At 41.8% G+C, this 19,332-nt stretch overlaps 1 protein-coding gene and 1 long non-coding RNA gene across 3 annotated transcripts in view; one reads left to right on the top strand and one right to left on the bottom strand.

Moving 5' to 3' along the window:
- LOC309675045 overlaps positions 1-9,605 on the bottom strand; it is a 52,156-nt gene extending 42,551 nt beyond the window's left edge. The window contains exons 1-3 of the long non-coding RNA XR_014269443.1: positions 9,384-9,605; positions 2,525-2,617; positions 1,387-1,498 (exon numbers count right to left, since the gene is read on the bottom strand). This is a non-coding gene — a long non-coding RNA (uncharacterized lncRNA). The remainder of the gene's footprint in view (positions 1-1,386; positions 1,499-2,524; positions 2,618-9,383) is intronic.
- Positions 9,606-10,506: 901 nt separating this feature from the next.
- On the top strand, positions 10,507-18,010 carry EIF4A2 (eukaryotic translation initiation factor 4A2). Of its 2 annotated transcripts, none has more exons than XM_082487107.1 (11): positions 10,507-10,608; positions 11,787-11,832; positions 11,921-12,053; positions 12,318-12,457; positions 13,682-13,850; positions 14,037-14,146; positions 14,275-14,418; positions 14,818-14,955; positions 15,230-15,319; positions 15,559-15,638; positions 16,355-16,688. In XM_082487107.1, exons 1-11 carry the CDS (start codon positions 10,580-10,582, stop codon positions 16,362-16,364), a joined length of 1,089 nt encoding a protein of 362 aa, XP_082343233.1. In that variant the 5' UTR covers positions 10,507-10,579; the 3' UTR covers positions 16,365-16,688. The 2 variants fall into 2 exon arrangements, with proteins under 2 accessions (XP_082343233.1, XP_082343232.1); XM_082487106.1 differs by lacking the exon at positions 16,355-16,688 and adding an exon at positions 17,198-18,010 and having other exon boundaries at positions 10,514-10,608.
- The last annotated feature ends 1,322 nt before the right edge of the window (positions 18,011-19,332 follow it).

Genomic DNA, 19,332 nt, shown 5'->3' with positions numbered 1-19,332 from the left:
CTGACAAAATTAGTCAGAATCACAAAATGAGTCTGACTAGAAAAAATACACGTACACATCCTTATAGGTTTGAAATGGAAACTGATGTATTCATGATCAATATACCTCACGCAATGCCATTCATTACAGGGAAATGGCACGTATAAACTAAGTGCTATAATCTCAAACAATTTCACAGTGAGAGACTGTAATGCTAAAAAAAATTCTGAATCCTTAATACACTTTTATTTATTTACAGCCTGAATTGCTGATTCTTGATCAAGCTAGTAGTCTGCTATAGGAGAAATTCACTCTGCCCAAACTTCAGTTTCCAGGAGAAATAGTCAAATACCATTTAACAAATGGTAACAAAGCGCAAACCAAGAAATTGTGAGAAAGGGCTGTTCTATCCAAGCACACTCAATAATACAGCAATCAGATGGTTAAGCAATATCAACATAGCTAAGACTGTTTTCATGGCCTCTAAAGGTTGTTTCATTCTCTTCAAGGCCCCACTATGCAAACATGGCAGGTGTGCCGGGTTTGCTGTTCAGGGCACGTGGGTTCAGTTGTCCCAGAAAGAGCCAAAAGACTGACAGAAGGTGCAGATGAAAACTAGTAATAAGCTGCAATATATAACATGCTAAACAGCAGCAGCAGCTTTTGGATGAGTGTTTTGCAGATAATTCTGCAATTACCATAGAGTCTTAGCCTACAAAGCTCACCCCATAAGAGAGATTCCACAGAAAGAATGCCTGATGTCAGTTCTGTAGTTAGTATTCTTGAGTATCTAATATTTACTTTTCAGTCATTTATCATACATTTTCACTCAAAAGACATCTCCTTAGATAAAAGAGTAAAGATTATTGATAAAAGGTTGATAACAGATCTTACCACAAAAAAAAAAAAAAATTCACTTGCATTGTGAAAGGTTTCACAGCACTGCACAGCTGAATGTAACAATTGACACTTTTTAATACAGACAGAATTAATCAGCTCGAGATTATGCAGAATTTTTTAGCACCACTTTTTCTTCTTGCTTATCTACCTACTGATTTTTTTCACAGCTGCCTTTACCCAGGGGAACAATATTAATGCCAAAGTAGTATCAAAAAGCAGCTATCTTGAAGCAGCAGTGAGTATTTTCTAAATGATAAAGTCACTCTCCTTCTCCCTCCTTTCTTTGCAGTATTTCCTCCTGAAAGCATGGGAGTGCGCTTGCTTGCTCATCACTCTTGCTACCCTAAACAACTGAGATAGCTTTGTTCTTCTGCACCAGCAGTTCTGCTCATGAACACTGAAACTGAATTTCCTTTTTTAGACAGCAAGGACGCAGACTTTCTTCCTCTTCTCCCTCCCTCTGCCTCCCCTCCCCCCCCTACAGTCTTTGCTGTGCCCTCATCTTACCTTCAGCAGCAGAAGAAATCCATGCTGCAGTTTTTTCCTCGTTAGTAGCTCTATGGCAACAGCAGCTCTGAGGCAGCAGTCCTTCATGGTTCTCACTTTTCTTTCTTTCATTCTGCATAAAGATGCACAGTTTGTTTGCCCAGTAGATTAGCAAAGACAATTCTGATGTGATGTGAATTAACAAACACAATTCCAACGTGATTTCAGAAAAAAATGTTCTCCCAGGGATACAAAGTTGTATTCCCAGAAGAGCTGAATGTTAGTAATGCAAATGAATAATAGTAAAGGAAATCCAAGAATTCCTTTTGCATAATATACTGCAAAATCATCTCTGTGATACTCAGCTTTCTTGGCCAGAAATGTGAAAAAAAAAAAAACAAACCCCAAACAAAAAACCAAACAAAACCCCTCTGGTCTTAAGATACACAAAATATCACATCCAAATGAAGTCCTGAAACTCTAAGTATCTTGTCATTGTTTGACTAAGTCTTTATTCATTATTAATACATAAATGAAATCAGTGGTTTGTTAAATTCCTGCTGAAATAAAAGGAATAATGTCATACAAGATCTTGTAGTCTTGTAATCCATGAAAAAGTGTATATCAGAATATATTTAGAAATGGTAAGACAAGCTGCAGAAGACAAAAGAGCAAGCAAAGAAAAAATACCAGTAACTGGGTGGTTACTGAATACTAAAGTATCAGCCTGCTTAGAAATTTGGATTTTCCTGACTTTGCTACTTTTAAAATAATCAGAAGAATGAGCAACAAATAAATGTTGAATATGATAGCAAATAAACAGCTCCTTAAGACTCAGAAACGATTACCAGAAGCTTTTAAATTAAAGTACCCAGCACAAGATAAAACTACTTTGACCAGAGGCACATATATTTTCTTTATGTATTTATTGTAAAAAATTGCTAGTAAATTATTATCTAGTCACTTTCAATACAGGCATGAAATAAATGAATCAACATATTTCTGTAATTCAGCATGATCTATCATCTCTGTCTCCTGCTGTGTAAAGAACAAAGGTTTCTGGCCACTGCAGATTGCTGTGACATGACATGTTAAAGTGTATGCCCCGGATTAGCACAAGCAATGCCACAGTTACTCCTGGCTAAAATAACATGATCACCTGCATACTGTCTGTGCGCACATCAGTGGATGTCCATGCTTGCTTGCATCAGTGGACCCCAAGAAAACGTGGGCAGCTGTTGCTGAGTGCAACCTGAAAGGAAAAGAATGAATTCCCTACTATCCTGCATCTTACATGTTCATTTTTGTCTCATCTGGCAGTATTCAGTTATCACACAAAACAATATATAATAGCATTCTGGGATGGGTTAAAGCACAAATAATTGGGACTAAGGACTGGCCCTACAGAGGCTTCACAACACTAAAAAACCCTCACAAACAACAGAGCAGAACAGTTATTAGACAGTTTCTTAGCAGCTGACTTGGCAGTTTCAGCATCATGAGCATATATTTCAGATCCAGTCATGACAATAGCATGCATCTCTAACCGTTAAAGAGAACAGCCGTGTAATATTTACATTTTTCATCCAAAAAATCTCAGACAGATTAACAAAACAAACAAACAAACAAAAATGATTAAACAAGTTGCAATGTTTATCTAGATTAATTTTTCAAGCTTTTACCAAGGTAGAACCTCAGCTTCCCACCCAGAACTGACTGCTTTGTAGGCTGAAGCATAGCACATAAAGCAATCAGTCCCAGCCTTAAACAGTTTACAATTTAAGGGATCCTTCAAAGACAGGAGATTATCATTTCCATTTTACAGAAACAAGGACACAAAGCTGAAACCAGTCATCTATAATTTCACATTAAGCCAGTATCAGTGACAGAAACATAACTCGGGGAATCTGAGCTATCGTTACCTGCAGAAATTAATAGACTCTATTTTCTTACAAAAGGTAAAGCTCAGTAGAAAGCTTTGAGTTTGTAGAAATTAAGATTTACCTCAAGGCAACGCTTCTGACTACATAGCTCATTTTATTAATGACAAAGTATTTATCTTTATTGTTAACATTTACATGTTGTAACAAGCTCTATAAACTGCAAAATACTATTTTGGACATTAAAATGCTCTGCTAGAGAAGGAGGAAGAGACTCGTTTACACACAAGGCTGCGTATGGACAGAAAGAGCTTCTGTTAAAGAACAATGAAGTAATTTCTATGGTATCTCACTCCTGCTGTTTAGGGATGTACATGTTTTACATATTCTGACAACAAAGCCTGTAAGACACTCATCCCAAAGCTTTCTATGCGATGCTGAATCAGTTGAAAAAACCTGGCCATTTTGTTGTCACTAATCTGAGATGGGCCCTCAAACTCATAGCACTGTACACAAACTCTGAAAAGTCCATTGTGCTTGCTCTGATGTCTAAAAGTGTAATTTGGATGGGGAAGGACAGAGTCATATGACTTGGTCTCATCAGTCAGGACATAGGGCATCTATCAAGGTAAGTACATCTACAACATACATACATATTTATTTTTTTTACCACAAACTCTGATCCTGTGAATATACTCCTGTAAAATCAAAGAACTGCTTGGCCCTTGTGTTTTCATCTTGGCTTGGTTCACGTACATTTGTTCCCATGCAGAAGTTTCTCCTACTGAGAACATAACACTCAACTTTTTTATCGATGAGGAAAGGCACTCAAAACAAAAAACATAGTATAGGTCTGCCTGTAGTGGCTGTGTCAAAAATTAAACTGAAATCAGCTCAGCAATTAAAAAACTGAAGCATCATCAGTAGATTCCAAATTGAATAACCATGCGAGTAAGTAACTTACATCCATGGTTAACCAATATCAGAAGAAAAAAAGTTTTCTTCAAAATAATGCATAGACTCATATTTACCTTTCTCTCAGAACTGGAAAAAATATTCTTTGCAGACTATCTCACAGAAATGTATGACATACATTATTTCATAGTAGTGCAAAGTCTTCAAATTGACTTAATAAATGCAACCACAGCACTCTGTCAGGATGTTATCAGCAGCTGCCACCTGCTTAATCTCTCTAGCTCTCTTTACTTTTGTAATAGAAAGAACAAACTCTACCCTGAAAGTATGCACGTAACTTCTATCAAAGATTTCTAAGCCTCCTACCATTACTCATCTCCACATTTTTCAAACATTTGCCCACATGTAACCTCTGAGGCAAATACTATCACCCCCAGTTTACAGGAGAGAAAACTGAAGGGCAGAAAGAACTCTCATTCCAATAAAAGTCAATGGCAAATCTCTAATAAATATCACGTGCTCAATTTTAGTGCTAAAATTACATGATTGTGGTCACACTGGGAGTCTTTAACACAACACAGAACTGAGTTAAGATGACTCCATGTCCTGGGCCTGACTACAAAAAACTGCAAGAAAGAATCTAATTGTTCAATCAAGGAAAACATTCCAGACCTAAAACTATAACTATCGAGTTTTATAGCATGCAGAGGACTGAATGGCTAAGAAAATCATAGAAAGAAAAGTATATTTCTGTTTCAAGTATTTGGGTTGGGATTTTATTGTGCCAACATTCTTCTTACTACCAGAATAGTTACTAAAATCACAAGACTACTATAAGTGATCCCATATGATAGTTTTCTTACTTTATACTAATTCAAACAATTAACAATAATTTATATACTTCTAAAATTAAAATTTTCTAAAATTAACACTAGGGTTTTTTTATTAGAAGCCCAATGTAATGCTAACTGAAGTAAATAGGAATTTTTTCACAAGATCAAAGGCCACTGGATGAAACTATATGTATCTATTATAAAAATAAGAAGTATTTAACTTCCCTTAGTTCTTTAGATTTTTGACCCCTTGAGACAGGGCTGAAAATTCCAGGTTCCTCTGAGGCCTCAGAACATTTCTGCCACTTCCTTCCAGCAGCAGGTTGCAAGAACTTTCCCACTGTATAAAAGAGAAACCATCTGTCTTAAAAAGTCATAGAGAAGGTCATTATTCCAGAATAAGAAATATGTAAAAGATAACTTCAGACCTCCGAGGGCACTAAGATCACTACAAGTCTGAACTTAAGCTCCAAACTCCAAGAAGAAATGAATTAATGGATGAATAACCTGAAATATGGAATACACACAACTTTGCTGTTTCTTTAAAAAACAAGTAAATTAGTCTTAAACAGTTTAACAAATGAATGTCAAATCAAGAAAAAAAAATATCTTACTGGGAATAAGAGAATTTAGGCTAAGAAACAAAACTATGCAAAACTGAAGCAGGAACACACCTTGGAGACTTGTAGTTGAAGCAATTACAGATGCAAAGCCACAAATCACTGTGCATACATTTCAGACAAGTGAGTCAGCTGGTCAGCAAAAGGTCCTCCTGTCCACCCTATATCCTCTGCACAAGTCTGAATATCTTGAATAGACTGAGCCTGTGGGACAATTTAATTAACCAAAGCAGCTTAAATCCCACTGGCTTTCTATAGTGCTTGGCTCCTAAATCATTTAAGCATTTTTTAAAGTGTTCCCTGTTGGCCTAATGCACACCTATTCAGTGAGACAAAACTTTGACTGGGATAGAAAATTCTGTGTCTGGATGTACTTTCAATTCACTCAAGGAAGACATAATTGAGATTTCATAACACAAGTTTGATTACAGTTACAAAGAGTAGAAATATCTGTCAAAGCATAACAAATTTGTAAAATAACTTTAAAAAAGGATGACAAAGCAAGCCGAGCAGCCTAATGTACTAAAGTCATCATAATGTGGGTTTCAAATTGCATTGAGATACTAAAGAATACAAAGTAAGCTTTCTCAGTGCATTAAAAACACTGCATCTTATAAATTCTTATCATTTCGTTTGTTTAGATTATAATTGCAGTGGAATGACAAAAAAAAAAAAAAAAAAAACCACCATAAGTTAACATTAAAGAAACCCTGTGACTGCATTTAAATAACAAGCATGGGACTCCCGGAATTTGGACTTTCTCTCTCCCCTGGAGAATTTCCAGAATCTTTCCTATCCACTCCTACGTCTGAGGAAGCATGCTTTTGTTTAGGCAGGATCCTTTGGGAATGACGAATTGACAAACATTACCTCTTGCTAACAACACCCTAACAAATCATTTTGATCCTTAACATGACCTACTATGAATAAACTCTGCTTGTTTACAATTTCTTTGACCTGCTAGTTCTGGCAATCAAATAATATACAGTATGTACTCTAGCACCAGGCTTGCAGATGCAGGAGAGGAACTTGGAATCTTCCAGGTTTCCCGTGAAGTATGTGACAGTTTCATGGTAAATTCAAATCATGGTATGAGATTTCTAAAAGGAGATTTCTGAAATTTCCTAATCCAAACAGTGACATCGCCTTTGCCAGAACACTGATGAGCAGGGATTGCACAACTAGAGCTCAGTTTCAGGAGATGTCAGCTCCTACTTGCTTTCTTTAGATACATCATTCTTTACTTCAATCTGCATGAATAATGACTAGAAACCCAGCTGCTAAACCAGCTAGTCCATCTGTTACCCACTGTTAATAAATGTATAATTATGTTCACTCTCACTAAAGAGCTCATGATTCACCAGGATTGCCTTTTGGGGCGACATCTACTGAAGTATATAGTGTGCACATCTAAATGTGGCTGTGACTTCTATCTTTAGTAGCACAGACATCTTATTTAGCATCTTTTTGGTATCTCTTCCACCTGATGATGACATGAACCTGGTCCTTCAGGAGCAAGTTTTCAGTTGAGACTGCTGTAGAAAGCTTAGTAAGGTTTAAAGTCAGGGGTGATAACAAATCCCAGTGTCAATCCAAGATTTTGTCAGTGACAAAGTCTGACCTTTCAATACTTCTCACTATGATGCTTCATGTTCTAAACACAAATAATCCCAGGCAGAGCAGTCTAAAAATACACAAATTAGATAAGAGACCACAAATGAAATGGCTGTTTGTCCTACTATAACCAAAGAGATGTTACTCAAACACTGTATTCAGGTACACAGGTTTTAAAGAGTACAACATGTCAAAAGTTTTTCTTCTAGTACAGTTAGGGTCATTGCTAGGATGACAATCCTGGATTTCTGCTATCTTGTTTCACAAAAAGAGAGGACTGATTCAGTGTTTCCAACCCTTTGCTTATGCGAAGTTAATGAAACAAAATTTCTTTATTCTTTCCATTTGGTGAAACAAGTCAATGATTTCACTGGAGGAAACACTGGATCCCTTTCCTCATATCCCTTGATGTGGAAAATCCACGAGCCTCTTTAACATGGGAACTGATGACTTGTTTCTTAAAACATAATTTCACAGTTCCAGTCTGCAACACTTAAGGCAAATAGACATCTGACGAAAGACCACCTGACTGGGGACTATCTGATTCTATAGCAGTGGATTAAAATAACGATGAACCAGAGCAAATAACAGGGCCAACTAATCAGATTTGTCAAACTCTGCCATGACCACGTGACGGGAGATACCAATGCACCCACAGACTTTCCTTTATATTCCAGGATCAAGTAAACCACAGATGAACAAAATGCTCTGAGAGGTGAAAGTTTCAAGTGTCTCTATAAAGGCCAGTAATCAGGAGCTCTGGGGGGCAGGTAACACCGTTTGGCTCCACAGTTGTCTAATGTCTACATAAAAGAAATCTTGGCATCTGATTGAGAGACTCACAGATGCCACTACCACACACAGTAAATAACAACTTTTAAATTTTTAAAATTTTCCCTTGACTGAAGTTAATAGTCAAAAAAACATTTTCTGAAGGGTTTGGTTGGGTTTTTTTTTTTTTTTTTTTTTTTTTCTTGTTTGTTTGGTTTTTTTAATGGGATGAAATTTGGTCAACTGGAGTAAAACAAGAGCAAGTTAGAGCAATGGGAACAGTTTCTCCTATAACTATCCTCAAAGAAAGCTAGGAAAGCCTCGTTAATTAAAAACTACTTTTGCCAAAACCAAACTTTCAAAGTGTTTTGAATACACAGGTAATCTGAAATGACACTAATTTGTTTACATGAAAAGATAAACTATATATTTGCTTCTGAGGTGGCAAATGTTTTTTAAAAAGACATTAAAGTCTGTGGAAAATAATGGCTTACCTTCCTGAAATTCCAACATGTCAAGAAACCTTTTCCACTCAGGTTTATATTAAGACCTAATTGCAATACTTAAAGTATATGCATTTTACAGCTTTCTTAATAAATGTTCAGAAGGCTTACTAAAAACAAATATTCTGTAGTATTAGTTCTTCCATTTAGATCCAAAGTAATTTTTAATGGGAAATCTAACTGTGCCAGCCTGAAACTGTGTTCATGTTCTTTCCTCAGTCCATTCTGTTTCTTTTACAACCAGAGGTTTATGGGTCCACACAAACTGCTATCAATCATTTAAGGAGGCCTCCGGTTATTGTCGTGGGGCTGTCTAAATTGCGAATACAAGAAGCATCATCAGTATTTTCTACCCAGCATGGGTGGACAAAACTTGAGAGCATTAGGGTGGGTCAACAGAGGAGCTGTATTTATATAATTTAGCTGCGCTATTGATAAGTGTTGCATTATCTCTCCAGATAATATTGCCCCAGCAGATGCTACCATAGGAAGAGGTAATGCACATTTAGTCTCTCAGAGATTCCCTTCACGGATATTCTAGACGGTTCTAGACAATTTACAATATTCTAGACAAGTACAGGGTCGAGTTTTTCAAGCACTGCCTCCATTTGTTCATATATAATCACTATGGAAACAAGTCTGAGAAGTGACACACATAAACCCATTAAAGCTAGCACAAATTGTTGCTTACAATCTATATGATTTGCCTACATAATAAATATTGATGAATGGATTATTGCAAAATCTGAGAAAAGCATTAAAATGAGCGATTTTTTTTTTTCTACGACAGTATGAAAGCAATGAGCACGATCATCGGTGGTTTCACTGAATTGGTTTGCACAGCAGCATTTTCCTCACTGCTTTACTCGGGATCGCACTAACCTTCAAACCAGCCTTGGCAGAGCTGTTCCGCTAGCCTATGAACTGCAGCACATCGCAGCACGGCGGCTCCAGCAGCGCCCCGAGGAGCATCCCGCCTATCTCTACCGATACTCTCCACACGCTCCTGCCCTTTAGAAATTATCCACCTCCAACACGCCGTGACAAATTCGCCCCGTTCAGTCAGCTGCCGCCTCGCAGCCGGGCGGCGGGAGCACCGCCGGGCCCGGACGGCCTTTTACCCGCCATGCCGGTTTCCACACACACCCCCGGGGCCGGGGCCGGGGCCGGCCGGGGAGCACGACGCGGCCTCCCGGCAGCGAGGCCGCCCCTAGCCCCCTCAGGCGCCACCATCTTCCCCCCTCACCTCAGCCCCCCCCTCCCCCCACCTGGCTAAGCGGGCCTAGCCCCTTCCCGCCCCTCACCACAGGGCGAGGAGGGAGAATTCGGGGTGTGTTTTGCCGAGCACGGAGGAGGACGAAGGAGCCATTTCTATGTGTGGGGAGGAAGGGGCGAACCCCCCCGCACGAGGAAGCCGTTCTCCTCTGTCACCCCCCGACGCCAGGCACTGGGGCTTTAAAAATAACCGACATGGCGGGGGAAACGCAGCCATGACAGGGAGCCGCTCTGTTCGCCCCGGCTGCTACCGCATGGTCTGCTCGGTGCCCCTCTCAGCCCGGCTACCTGCCTGCCCCCCACGCTCCACCATGCTCGGGCCGCCCTCGCCCCTTCCCGCTAACCCCCGCCCTCCCTTCCTTTCCCTTCTCTTCCCTTCTCTTCCCACCCCCGCCACGCTCCCCCTCCTCCGCGCTGCAGCAGGGGCCGGAGCGGGAAACCCCGTGCGCAGGAGCGAGAGAGGAGGGGAGGGGGGAGCAGGAGGAAGGAGCGAGTCGCTGTCACGCCGTCAATGGTGCAATATCCTTCCGCGCTCTGAGGAAAAAAGTAGTTCCACGTTCCCCTGAGCTCGTGGCCCCAAGTGGCTCATCCATCCCCCCAGGAGGATCTCAAACAGTGGGGTGAGGGGCGTCTCTTGGGAAGGGGGCTCAATCCGCCGGGATTCGTGCTTTTTTCGCTGCGGCGTGAGGTGTATATCCATGCGCAGAGCAGAGCGAAACGAGTCCGGCAACAGGGCGGGTATATAAAGCGGGCGCGGCGGAGGCTTTGCCTTTTCAGTTGAGGACAGAGCTGGTGTTCGGAACATGTCAGGCGGCTCCGCGGATTATAGCAGGTATGGCGCGGCGTGCGGAGGCCCCGGGCCCTTTCCTCATAAGGGGGCTGCATGGGCTGGGTAGGGGCGGCCAGGGAGAGGGAAAGAAGCGTGGTTGGGGGGGGGGGGGGGGGAGCTCGAGACAGCGCTCTGCGGGCGGCTTGGCGCTGCGGTTATACAGCGCCACCCGCCCCGGCCCCTCCCGGTTCTAGATTTTTCGATCCCGTCTCTCCCTCGCAGTTCAGCGGGTGTTTAGTTCCATTACCCTGGGTTCGCTTTTTCAGTACTGATTTTCTTGACAATCCCGACCCCTGAGAAAAGGTGGTTGGTTTTTTTTTTTTTTCTAATTTCGCCAAACCCGCCGCACTGAGTTGCAATTACAGTGTTCAAACGTCTCGTTCAGGATTTTTTTCTTCCCCTTAAAATTCCCACCCCCCCCCTCCGCCCAGCGCCGCTGTTGGTTCGCCCCCGGCTGTGCGGGCCTGGCTGAGGGCGAGACCATTATTTTTTAGGGGAGGTGTAAGGCGGGGGGGGAGGTGGGAAGAGGCGCGGCCCCCCGGGCGATCGCCCGGCGCCTTCCTCCGCCTGCGCGCCGCCGTGTCCCATTTGCGCAATCCCAGGGGTGGAGCTCTCGCGAGAGTTGCCCGGCGCTGAGCGAGGCGGAGCGGGGGGGGGGGGAACCGCAGCGCAGCCGGGAGGCCGCCGCCCCCCACCCCCCTCCCCGCCGCCCCCCACCCCCCCCCCGCGCCGCTGCAGCTGAGCTGGCTTAGAGTGCGCAGCGGCAGCCATCTCCCTGCGCATTCCCCGCAACTGCGGGGCCCGGCCCCGCCTTCAGCAGATGCCTTCCGTCAGGGGGGCGCTCTAGGCTGGGACATGGCGGGGCTCGTCTTGCCGCTTGGCTTTTTTTATTATTATTTTTTTTCTGTTTACCCGGGAATAAGCCATATTTTTTTCTGGTGGGTTTTTCTTCACTGGGGCTTAAAGGCTTGGAATGATCTTCTCTCACACTGAGACTTGGGTTATCTGCACCCAAACCCGTGGAAGAAAGGGTTAGGAGTTTCCTCCATTGGCAAAATATCAAAGCACCTGCTAGAAGGATCTGTCGCGGGTTCCAGATAGAGGTTTTGGCAGCCGAGGTGTCAGCTCGGTTCTGCACGTTAGCTGCTACTGTGTTAACAGTGTGTTCTGTTTGCTGACAGAGACCATGGCGGCCCAGAGGGAATGGACCCCGATGGTGTCATTGAGGTGAGCATGTGTGAACTAACTTTAAGAGTTTAGTCACTGGGGAGATAAGTGTTGGATTTAATATTTTCTTTTTTTTTCTTCATTACAGAGCAATTGGAATGAGATTGTTGACAATTTTGATGATATGAATTTAAAAGAATCCCTCCTGAGGGGCATTTATGCTTATGGTTTTGAGAAGCCGTCAGCTATTCAGCAGCGAGCTATTATTCCATGCATCAAAGGTATGCAGATGATTCATTTGTTGATAGCAACATCGGATAATTAGGGAAGTGTTGTAAAATGCATATATTGTTTTATTAGTGTGTGATGCTACCTATTATTTAATCCGCATTGAATAAGTGATATGATGGTACACCATCTTTCGGGACTGACCTGAAATGGAGAGAACTCTTAATACTGATCACTTCTTTCAAAGGGAATAAAATAAAACTAAAGACATGAATGACCTGTGTGGGAGCAGTAAATGTGTATCCTACTTTTTTTAGGGTATGATGTGATTGCTCAAGCTCAGTCAGGTACTGGCAAGACAGCCACATTTGCTATTTCCATCCTGCAGCAGTTGGAGATTGATCTCAAGGAGACTCAAGCACTAGTATTGGCCCCTACCAGAGAACTGGCTCAACAGGTATTGATAGTGTAGTTAAAAAAAAAAAAAAAAGCTGCTTGTGTGTTGCATAGGTTTCAGGTTTCACAACTGTGAGACAATAAACAGACTTCTTAAGGGGCTGTAACTAATATCCATTCAGAACCCTTTTTGTGTTGAGTAATGGGGGATATAAACTGGCTTCTGTCCCACAAGTTCTCTGCCTGCTTGAAAAGTTGAGTTCAGTGCATGTGGAGGGTGTGCTGGGGCAGGGTTGCAGGAGCCAGCTGCTATGCTGTGTATAGTTCTGAGGGAGCATCTTCAGCAGAAAAAAAATACAAGATATGTTACTAAAGCACAGTGTTCTGAGTGGAAACAAAATGTACTTTTTGGAAGCTATTAGAACTTGCATGCAGTTGTGCAACATGAAAACTGCAGTGCGCATGTGGTGACTTCATTGTTTTTGTATTTTTGTGTTGTTTCCCTGACTGAATGTTACTGCATGTCTACTTCACCTTCAAAGCTTGGTATTCTGTTTTTCTAAGTGGGAGTGTTTAAAAAAACTTAATTTTTAGCATTAATGTGTTTCAGTAATGCAGGGTCTCAAGATGAAAACGTTAAACAATTCAAAATAGAGTAGAAGATTACATACAACTTTGTGTTGTTTTCAGCTAGAATACACTGAGATGCTGGTGCTATAGTGTAGATTATTCTCAAAGGTAAAGCTAAACATAGTAAATCAGACAGGAAAGAACTGGAGAAAAAAAAAAAAAAAAAAAACACAAAGCAGATCAGTGGAACAAGAACCTTTGAGGGGAGAATGTTTTGCCTTTGTTCTAATCTAATGTCTAATGTAATGAAGACATTGGTGAGGCAAGACTTAAGTCAAAGCCTGGCATGCAGCACTGCACTTGCATACTCTTAAGAACTTCAAGTGCTAATGCAGGCCTTAACAGTCCAAAACTTGAGTTCACTTCTGGAGGACCTGCTTTTTAACTTAATAGCAGATGCATGGAGTCGTTTTAGCTAGTTCAACTACTAAGGACAAAAATTTAACTTTAGTTGCCCCTCTGACTTAAACTTTCTGGTTAACATCTTCAATAACAAGCAGTTGGGCAAAATCATTAGCAACTGCCTTTTCTAACCATTAGAGCTGCATAATCCTTGTTTGCTGTGTTAGCTTCCAAAGTCCATGACCACCAGTGGTAATGGTGCTTAATCTTTAATGTACCAGGAACTACTGCTAATGGTAGGGTTTTATTTTAGATTCAAAAGGTAATTCTGGCCCTTGGAGACTACATGGGAGCAACATGCCATGCTTGTATTGGTGGTACAAATGTTCGCAATGAAATGCAAAAACTTCAGGCTGAGGCTCCACACATTGTGGTCGGAACTCCAGGGCGTGTGTTTGATATGTTGAACAGACGCTACCTTTGTAAGTATGAATGTAATTTTTCTCTTGATAATAAATTTCCACTATGAATTTCACACCCAGTAAAATGCATTTTACAGTCATTGTAGAGTTGTACTGGAAAGCTTAGTTCTACAGGCGAGCAACATTAACAAAAGTATTTAATGCATTTCTGAAACTTCATGAGATACTATTTATTTTTTTTAATAGCCCCTAAATGGATCAAAATGTTTGTTCTGGATGAAGCTGATGAAATGTTGAGCCGTGGATTTAAGGATCAGATTTATGAGATCTTTCAAAAATTAAGCACAAACATTCAGGTAAAAAAACTGTTATGTGGATGAATTGATGGATGCAGGTTTGGTTACATTGTAACGGAGAACTGCTGAATTGCCTAAATCAAAGCTGGTGTCCTAAGCCTCTGCTAACATCCAGTAATGCATTTTAGGTTGTGTTGCTGTCAGCTACAATGCCAATGGATGTGTTGGAAGTGACCAAAAAGTTCATGAGAGATCCCATACGTATTTTGGTGAAGAAGGAAGAGCTGACTCTGGAGGGTATCAAGCAATTCTACATTAATGTTGAAAGAGAGGTTGGTATCAGTTGTACTTGGCTCTGGCAGGATGAGTTAAGCTTAAATCTCTCACCTTCTTGTTAAAGCACTGTGCTAAAATTACAGAAACCGAGGCTGAGCTTTGGTTTCTGTGATAATGCTAGTAGAGTACACGCAAGAAGAAGAAAAACTATGCACTGGATCAAAAATGACTAGGGTGGACCTCTTTCTTAATGTCCAGTGTCCTGTGTCTTAAGATTTGGTGCAACAGTTGATGCAGAAACTTTGCTTGTTGTCATGTTCCAACTTCTCAGGTCACGCTGAATATAACTGCACATTAGAGCATGCTTCATTGGCTGTTGTTTTAGAGTTTACTCTTTGTTTGGGACTCTCGTTCTGTAGCATGATGCATTTCCTGATCTCCTTTGTTCCCTTCAGGAGTGGAAGCTGGATACTCTCTGTGATTTGTATGAGACACTGACCATTACGCAGGCTGTTATTTTCCTGAATACAAGAAGAAAAGTAGACTGGCTTACAGAGAAAATGCATGCCAGAGACTTCACAGTCTCAGCTCTGGTAAGGACTGATACTTCCACATTACTTCTGAAATGCCGTGTACACACTGAAAAACAAGTGGTAAGGAGTGAAAAGCAGGAAAGTTATAATATAGCTGTGCAGTGCTGTATTATCGTTCCCCCTGCTTAAAGAAAATTGCTTCCTTCTATCCCTACCTGCTTTGCTCCCACGGCAGGTAGGGACGCTGGGTTTCATACATCACTTTTGTTTTTTAAAGGATATTCTGATCTTGGAGAATTGGAACTGTAGTAATTATAACTTTTTAACTCTACAGCATGGTGACATGGACCAGAAGGAACGGGATGTTATCATGCGGGAGTTTAGGTCAGGATCAAGCCGTGTCCTGATCACCACTGACTTGCTGGTGAGTATTATCTTACACTGAGCATGTTTCTGTTCAAACCTGGTGCCAAAAGCTTCATAATTCAGTGAAGGTTCTTGTAGCCTGAACTGTTTGGAGCTTCTTGGAAGAGTAAAGACTACGCTCCACTATGGACTACACAGTTGTAGTTCATCACTAACCTTGTGGTCGACAAAAGCATGGGATAACTAATTAAACCTAAAGCCTGTGACTTGCATTAAGGAGACTGTATTGCTTTTCAGGCTCGTGGCATTGATGTGCAGCAAGTGTCACTGGTTATAAATTATGACCTGCCGACCAATCGTGAAAACTACATTCACAGGTTAGTTGGCTCTACCCTCTAGTTGGTGTGCTACACAGAGTGTCACATCCTCTCCAGAACCCTGCACAGAACCTCACCTGTTTCTCCCTTGAGTCCGTACCAATAACAGGAGGTGTTATGCATCCATTCATGCCGTAGCTGCTAGAAAGCTAGCAGGAAATCAGCTACTTCTGGTTTGGCTTTAAAAACGCCCTGACTTGCACAGCTATAGTTCTGAGACAAGGGAGGAACAGAACTTTTGGACAACAAAGCAGTGGGAAAACTTAGATGTGTGATGAGTTCAGTGATCGCTAATTAATAATTCATTACTGAGATGTGGGGAAATTGCCAGCTACTGAACTGCTATTTTGTCAAGCAGGTTGTGGACTGTGATTACAAAAGCCATTTACTGGCCCAGTGTCTTGACAGCAGTGTTAGCTCAATCTGTAGGTCCTACCTCATCTGCAGCTGCTGCTGCTGCTCAGTGACCAGACCTCAATATTTTTGGCAGACCAGTTGTGCAGGACTGCCTTTGCTCTTGGAGGTGCAGCTGTGTTCGTGTTTGTGTGCCTTCTCTGCTCTTGGTGGCTCCTTAACAGTGGGATTCTTTTCTCTGTGGTGTGTGTCTTCCGGTAGCAAATTTGAGTTTTGTTTCCCTAGGTTTAGTTAACTGCTTCTAGTGACTGTCCCTAAATTGAAGTAAACTGTGCTTTGTTACTTGATGTAAAAAAATACAGGAGTCGATAGCAGCAGTTGATGACACAAGATGGTGCTCAGAAACGGCGTTGACGTAATTTAGGACGTGGATTCGTAAGCGGCACAGTTTGAATAAAGAGCGAGTCGGTATTTATATATTTCTTTTGTCATGATTATTCACTTAAGTTTTGTGAGCCATTTTTGTGTGTTTAGCTCTTGCTGCCCAGACGCTTTATGGTGCAGTCTGCAGGGAGGTGGAACTGATGGTGGGTGTAACTGGACTGTGATGTGTTGGTGACTGAGTTGGGCTTACGCAAAAATGTTGAGCTTGGATTTTTATTTAAAAAAAAAAAAAAAAAAAAAAAAAACACAAAACAACAAACCAACCCTAAGTTTTCCCACTGGAAACGGTTACATTGAATTGAACTCCTTGAGTGGAGTGTGCTGTTCCGTATTACTGGATATAATTGTATTAAGTTAGGAACAGTCTGATTTCTGAACAGCCGCTTACCTTTCCTATGCCCTGAGCTTGGGACTGGATGCATGTGCTGCGGGTGTGTTAGCTGAATGGAGGGGAGGGCGGCTGAGCTAGGGCTCCATACCACAGTACCAACCATTAAATACAGCTCTTATTTTGCAGCCAAAAGAGTAACCTTTTCTGCTCTGCTACTCTCCATAGGATGGACACTTCTTCTGTACTGTTGGCACTAACTGCTAGTTTTTCCTGATCAGATGTGACTTTGGTAGCAGCTGGTCCTGTAAATGCAGCCTAAACTGGCCAGTGGCAGATAAAAGAGCAGCAGTTAATGAATGGATCTTGCAAAGGTTTGAAGTGGATTAGAGTATAGTTAACTTGTGTGTAAATGTGTTCTCTTTTTGTGCAGAATTGGCCGGGGTGGTCGCTTTGGCAGAAAAGGTGTGGCTATAAATTTTGTCACTGAAGAGGACAAGAGGATCCTGCGAGACATTGAGACTTTCTACAATACTACAGTGGAGGAGATGCCGATGAATGTGGCTGATCTCATTTAATCCCTGGGATGAGGTGGTTGTGAATGCAGTGCTCGCTGTTGCTGAATAGGCGATTCACAACGCGCATTGTGCTTCTTTCTTTGGGGATATATTGAATCTTGTCTCAATGCTCATAACGGATCAGAAAAACAGATTTTTGATAAGCAAAGCGACTTTCTGTCGTGAGCTCTTGTGGGGAAAGCCACCGGCTTTATCCACTTTAGGGTTAGACTGTTGGGGTTGGGTGGAAAGTCATGGGGTCTGTAAATTTTTTCTTTATTAGAAATTTATTTCCTAGTTCCATAGAAGTGGTTGTATTAGATGTTCTTTATCATTTAATAATTTACTTATGGACTAAAAGATATAAGTGCTGTATAAAGTCAGCCAATTATGTTAAACTAGCCTACCTTCCTTTATTGTATGTACTTACACTTCAGATTGAATTGGAAAGGCCTTTCAAAATCTCTAAACTTTTATAAGAGCATTAAAATGCATTTTTGTTTCATATGTATTTATTCAATAAAGTATTTAATTAGTGGTAAGTGTGATCTGGACCCTGTTGCTAAGCCCCAGCAAGCAAGCAATCATACTATTGTCTTAGTTAGGGTTAAACCCAGTAAAATTTGCCATATTGCACATGTCTTAATGAAGTTTGAATGTTCAATAAAATACTTCTATATTCACTTAAATTGTAACTAGTTACTTCTTGGTTAGAGGGGTGTCCTCCTTCATCAGTCCCTGGGCTGCCAGGGGCTCTTGGCTTTGTCAGTAAGGGCAGGGGCTGGTTTTGAGTGGTACCTTGGGCTAGTAAAGGGGGAGCCTGATGTGCCAGGGGCTGTCCCTGAGTGACACAGCTCCTGTGTCCATAACACTGAGCTACCCTCTCATCAGAGTAGAAAATGGTCTGCTTTATAATCGGTACCAGCTTGATTAAAAAGCCCTCTGCCTGTGTTAATTACAGTTACTACCCGCCCAAAGGCCTTATTTGACTGCATTCAGGGAGAATTCAGCTTTCAATTAACAGAATCCAAGAAGTGTTCAGAGTAGCATCTACAAAAGGAGCAGATCCTAGGGTTCAGGCCTATCTCAAAGATGCTCAGCCACCACTGGGAGCTGTGTTCTTTACACTGGTAACAACTTCAAAAATGGTTTTGTGAGACTCGGGAAGTATCTAAGCTCCTTCTCTAGAATGTGCTGACCTATCCCCTCACCCCATATTTTTTCTTCTGTAGCTTGAATGAAATTAAAGTGTTGCAGTTACTTACTACAAAGTTATTTTTTACAGTGTTACATGCTGAAGAGTCCAATAAAAGATGGAGGTGGTGTGGGCCACACTCCCTCAGCAGCCGGGTTCAGCCTGAAGCCTTGTGTTCAGTAAAGATGGGGCCTTTTTGCCGAGCTGTATGTGTGTAAATTTGATAGATAAAAGTAATAGCAATCTGAGCAAGATGCAAATGGTATGGAATAAGGGGTGGAATGTCCTGGTTTGAGGTAAAACAGAAACAATTTTGTTCAGTAACTTCGCTTCTTAGCTGGGCCTCCTAACTACTGAAATTAACTGCATATTGTGCAGACAGTGTTCATTCTCTCAGTGATAAGACCAATGTTTATAGCTGATGCCCAGGCATGGGATGCAGAGAGGCTCCTGATTCTACTTACTGCCATAACCCCCAAGGCCAACCAACTTTGTTATTTGCCACGTTGAGCGGTTGGAAGCGGAAAAGCATAGTGGGGTCCCACCTGCAGGGAGGAGCGGACAGGACAGGTGACCCAAAACTGACCAACAGGGTATTCCATCCCATCTGCCTCATGCTCAGTATAAAAGCTGAGGGATCAAAGGGTCAGTGCTCTTCCTTCAAGGGCAGATGCCTGAGGAGGAATCTGCCTGCAATCCTGATCCGGAATCTAGATCCAGAATCCAGTTCCCATCCATCACCGAGTCCAGTCTGGGACTGCCCCACTGCCAGCCCATGACGTGATTGTCTTCTTGGGAGCTTGATACAGTTTTGTA

Source organism: Vanellus vanellus (assembly GCF_965231255.1).
Source record: "Vanellus vanellus genome assembly, chromosome: 8".
In the NCBI taxonomy this organism is placed as follows: domain Eukaryota; kingdom Metazoa; phylum Chordata; class Aves; order Charadriiformes; family Charadriidae; genus Vanellus; species Vanellus vanellus.
Note: the sequence above shows the minus strand (reverse complement) of the source record. Positions and strands in the feature narration are given on the sequence as shown.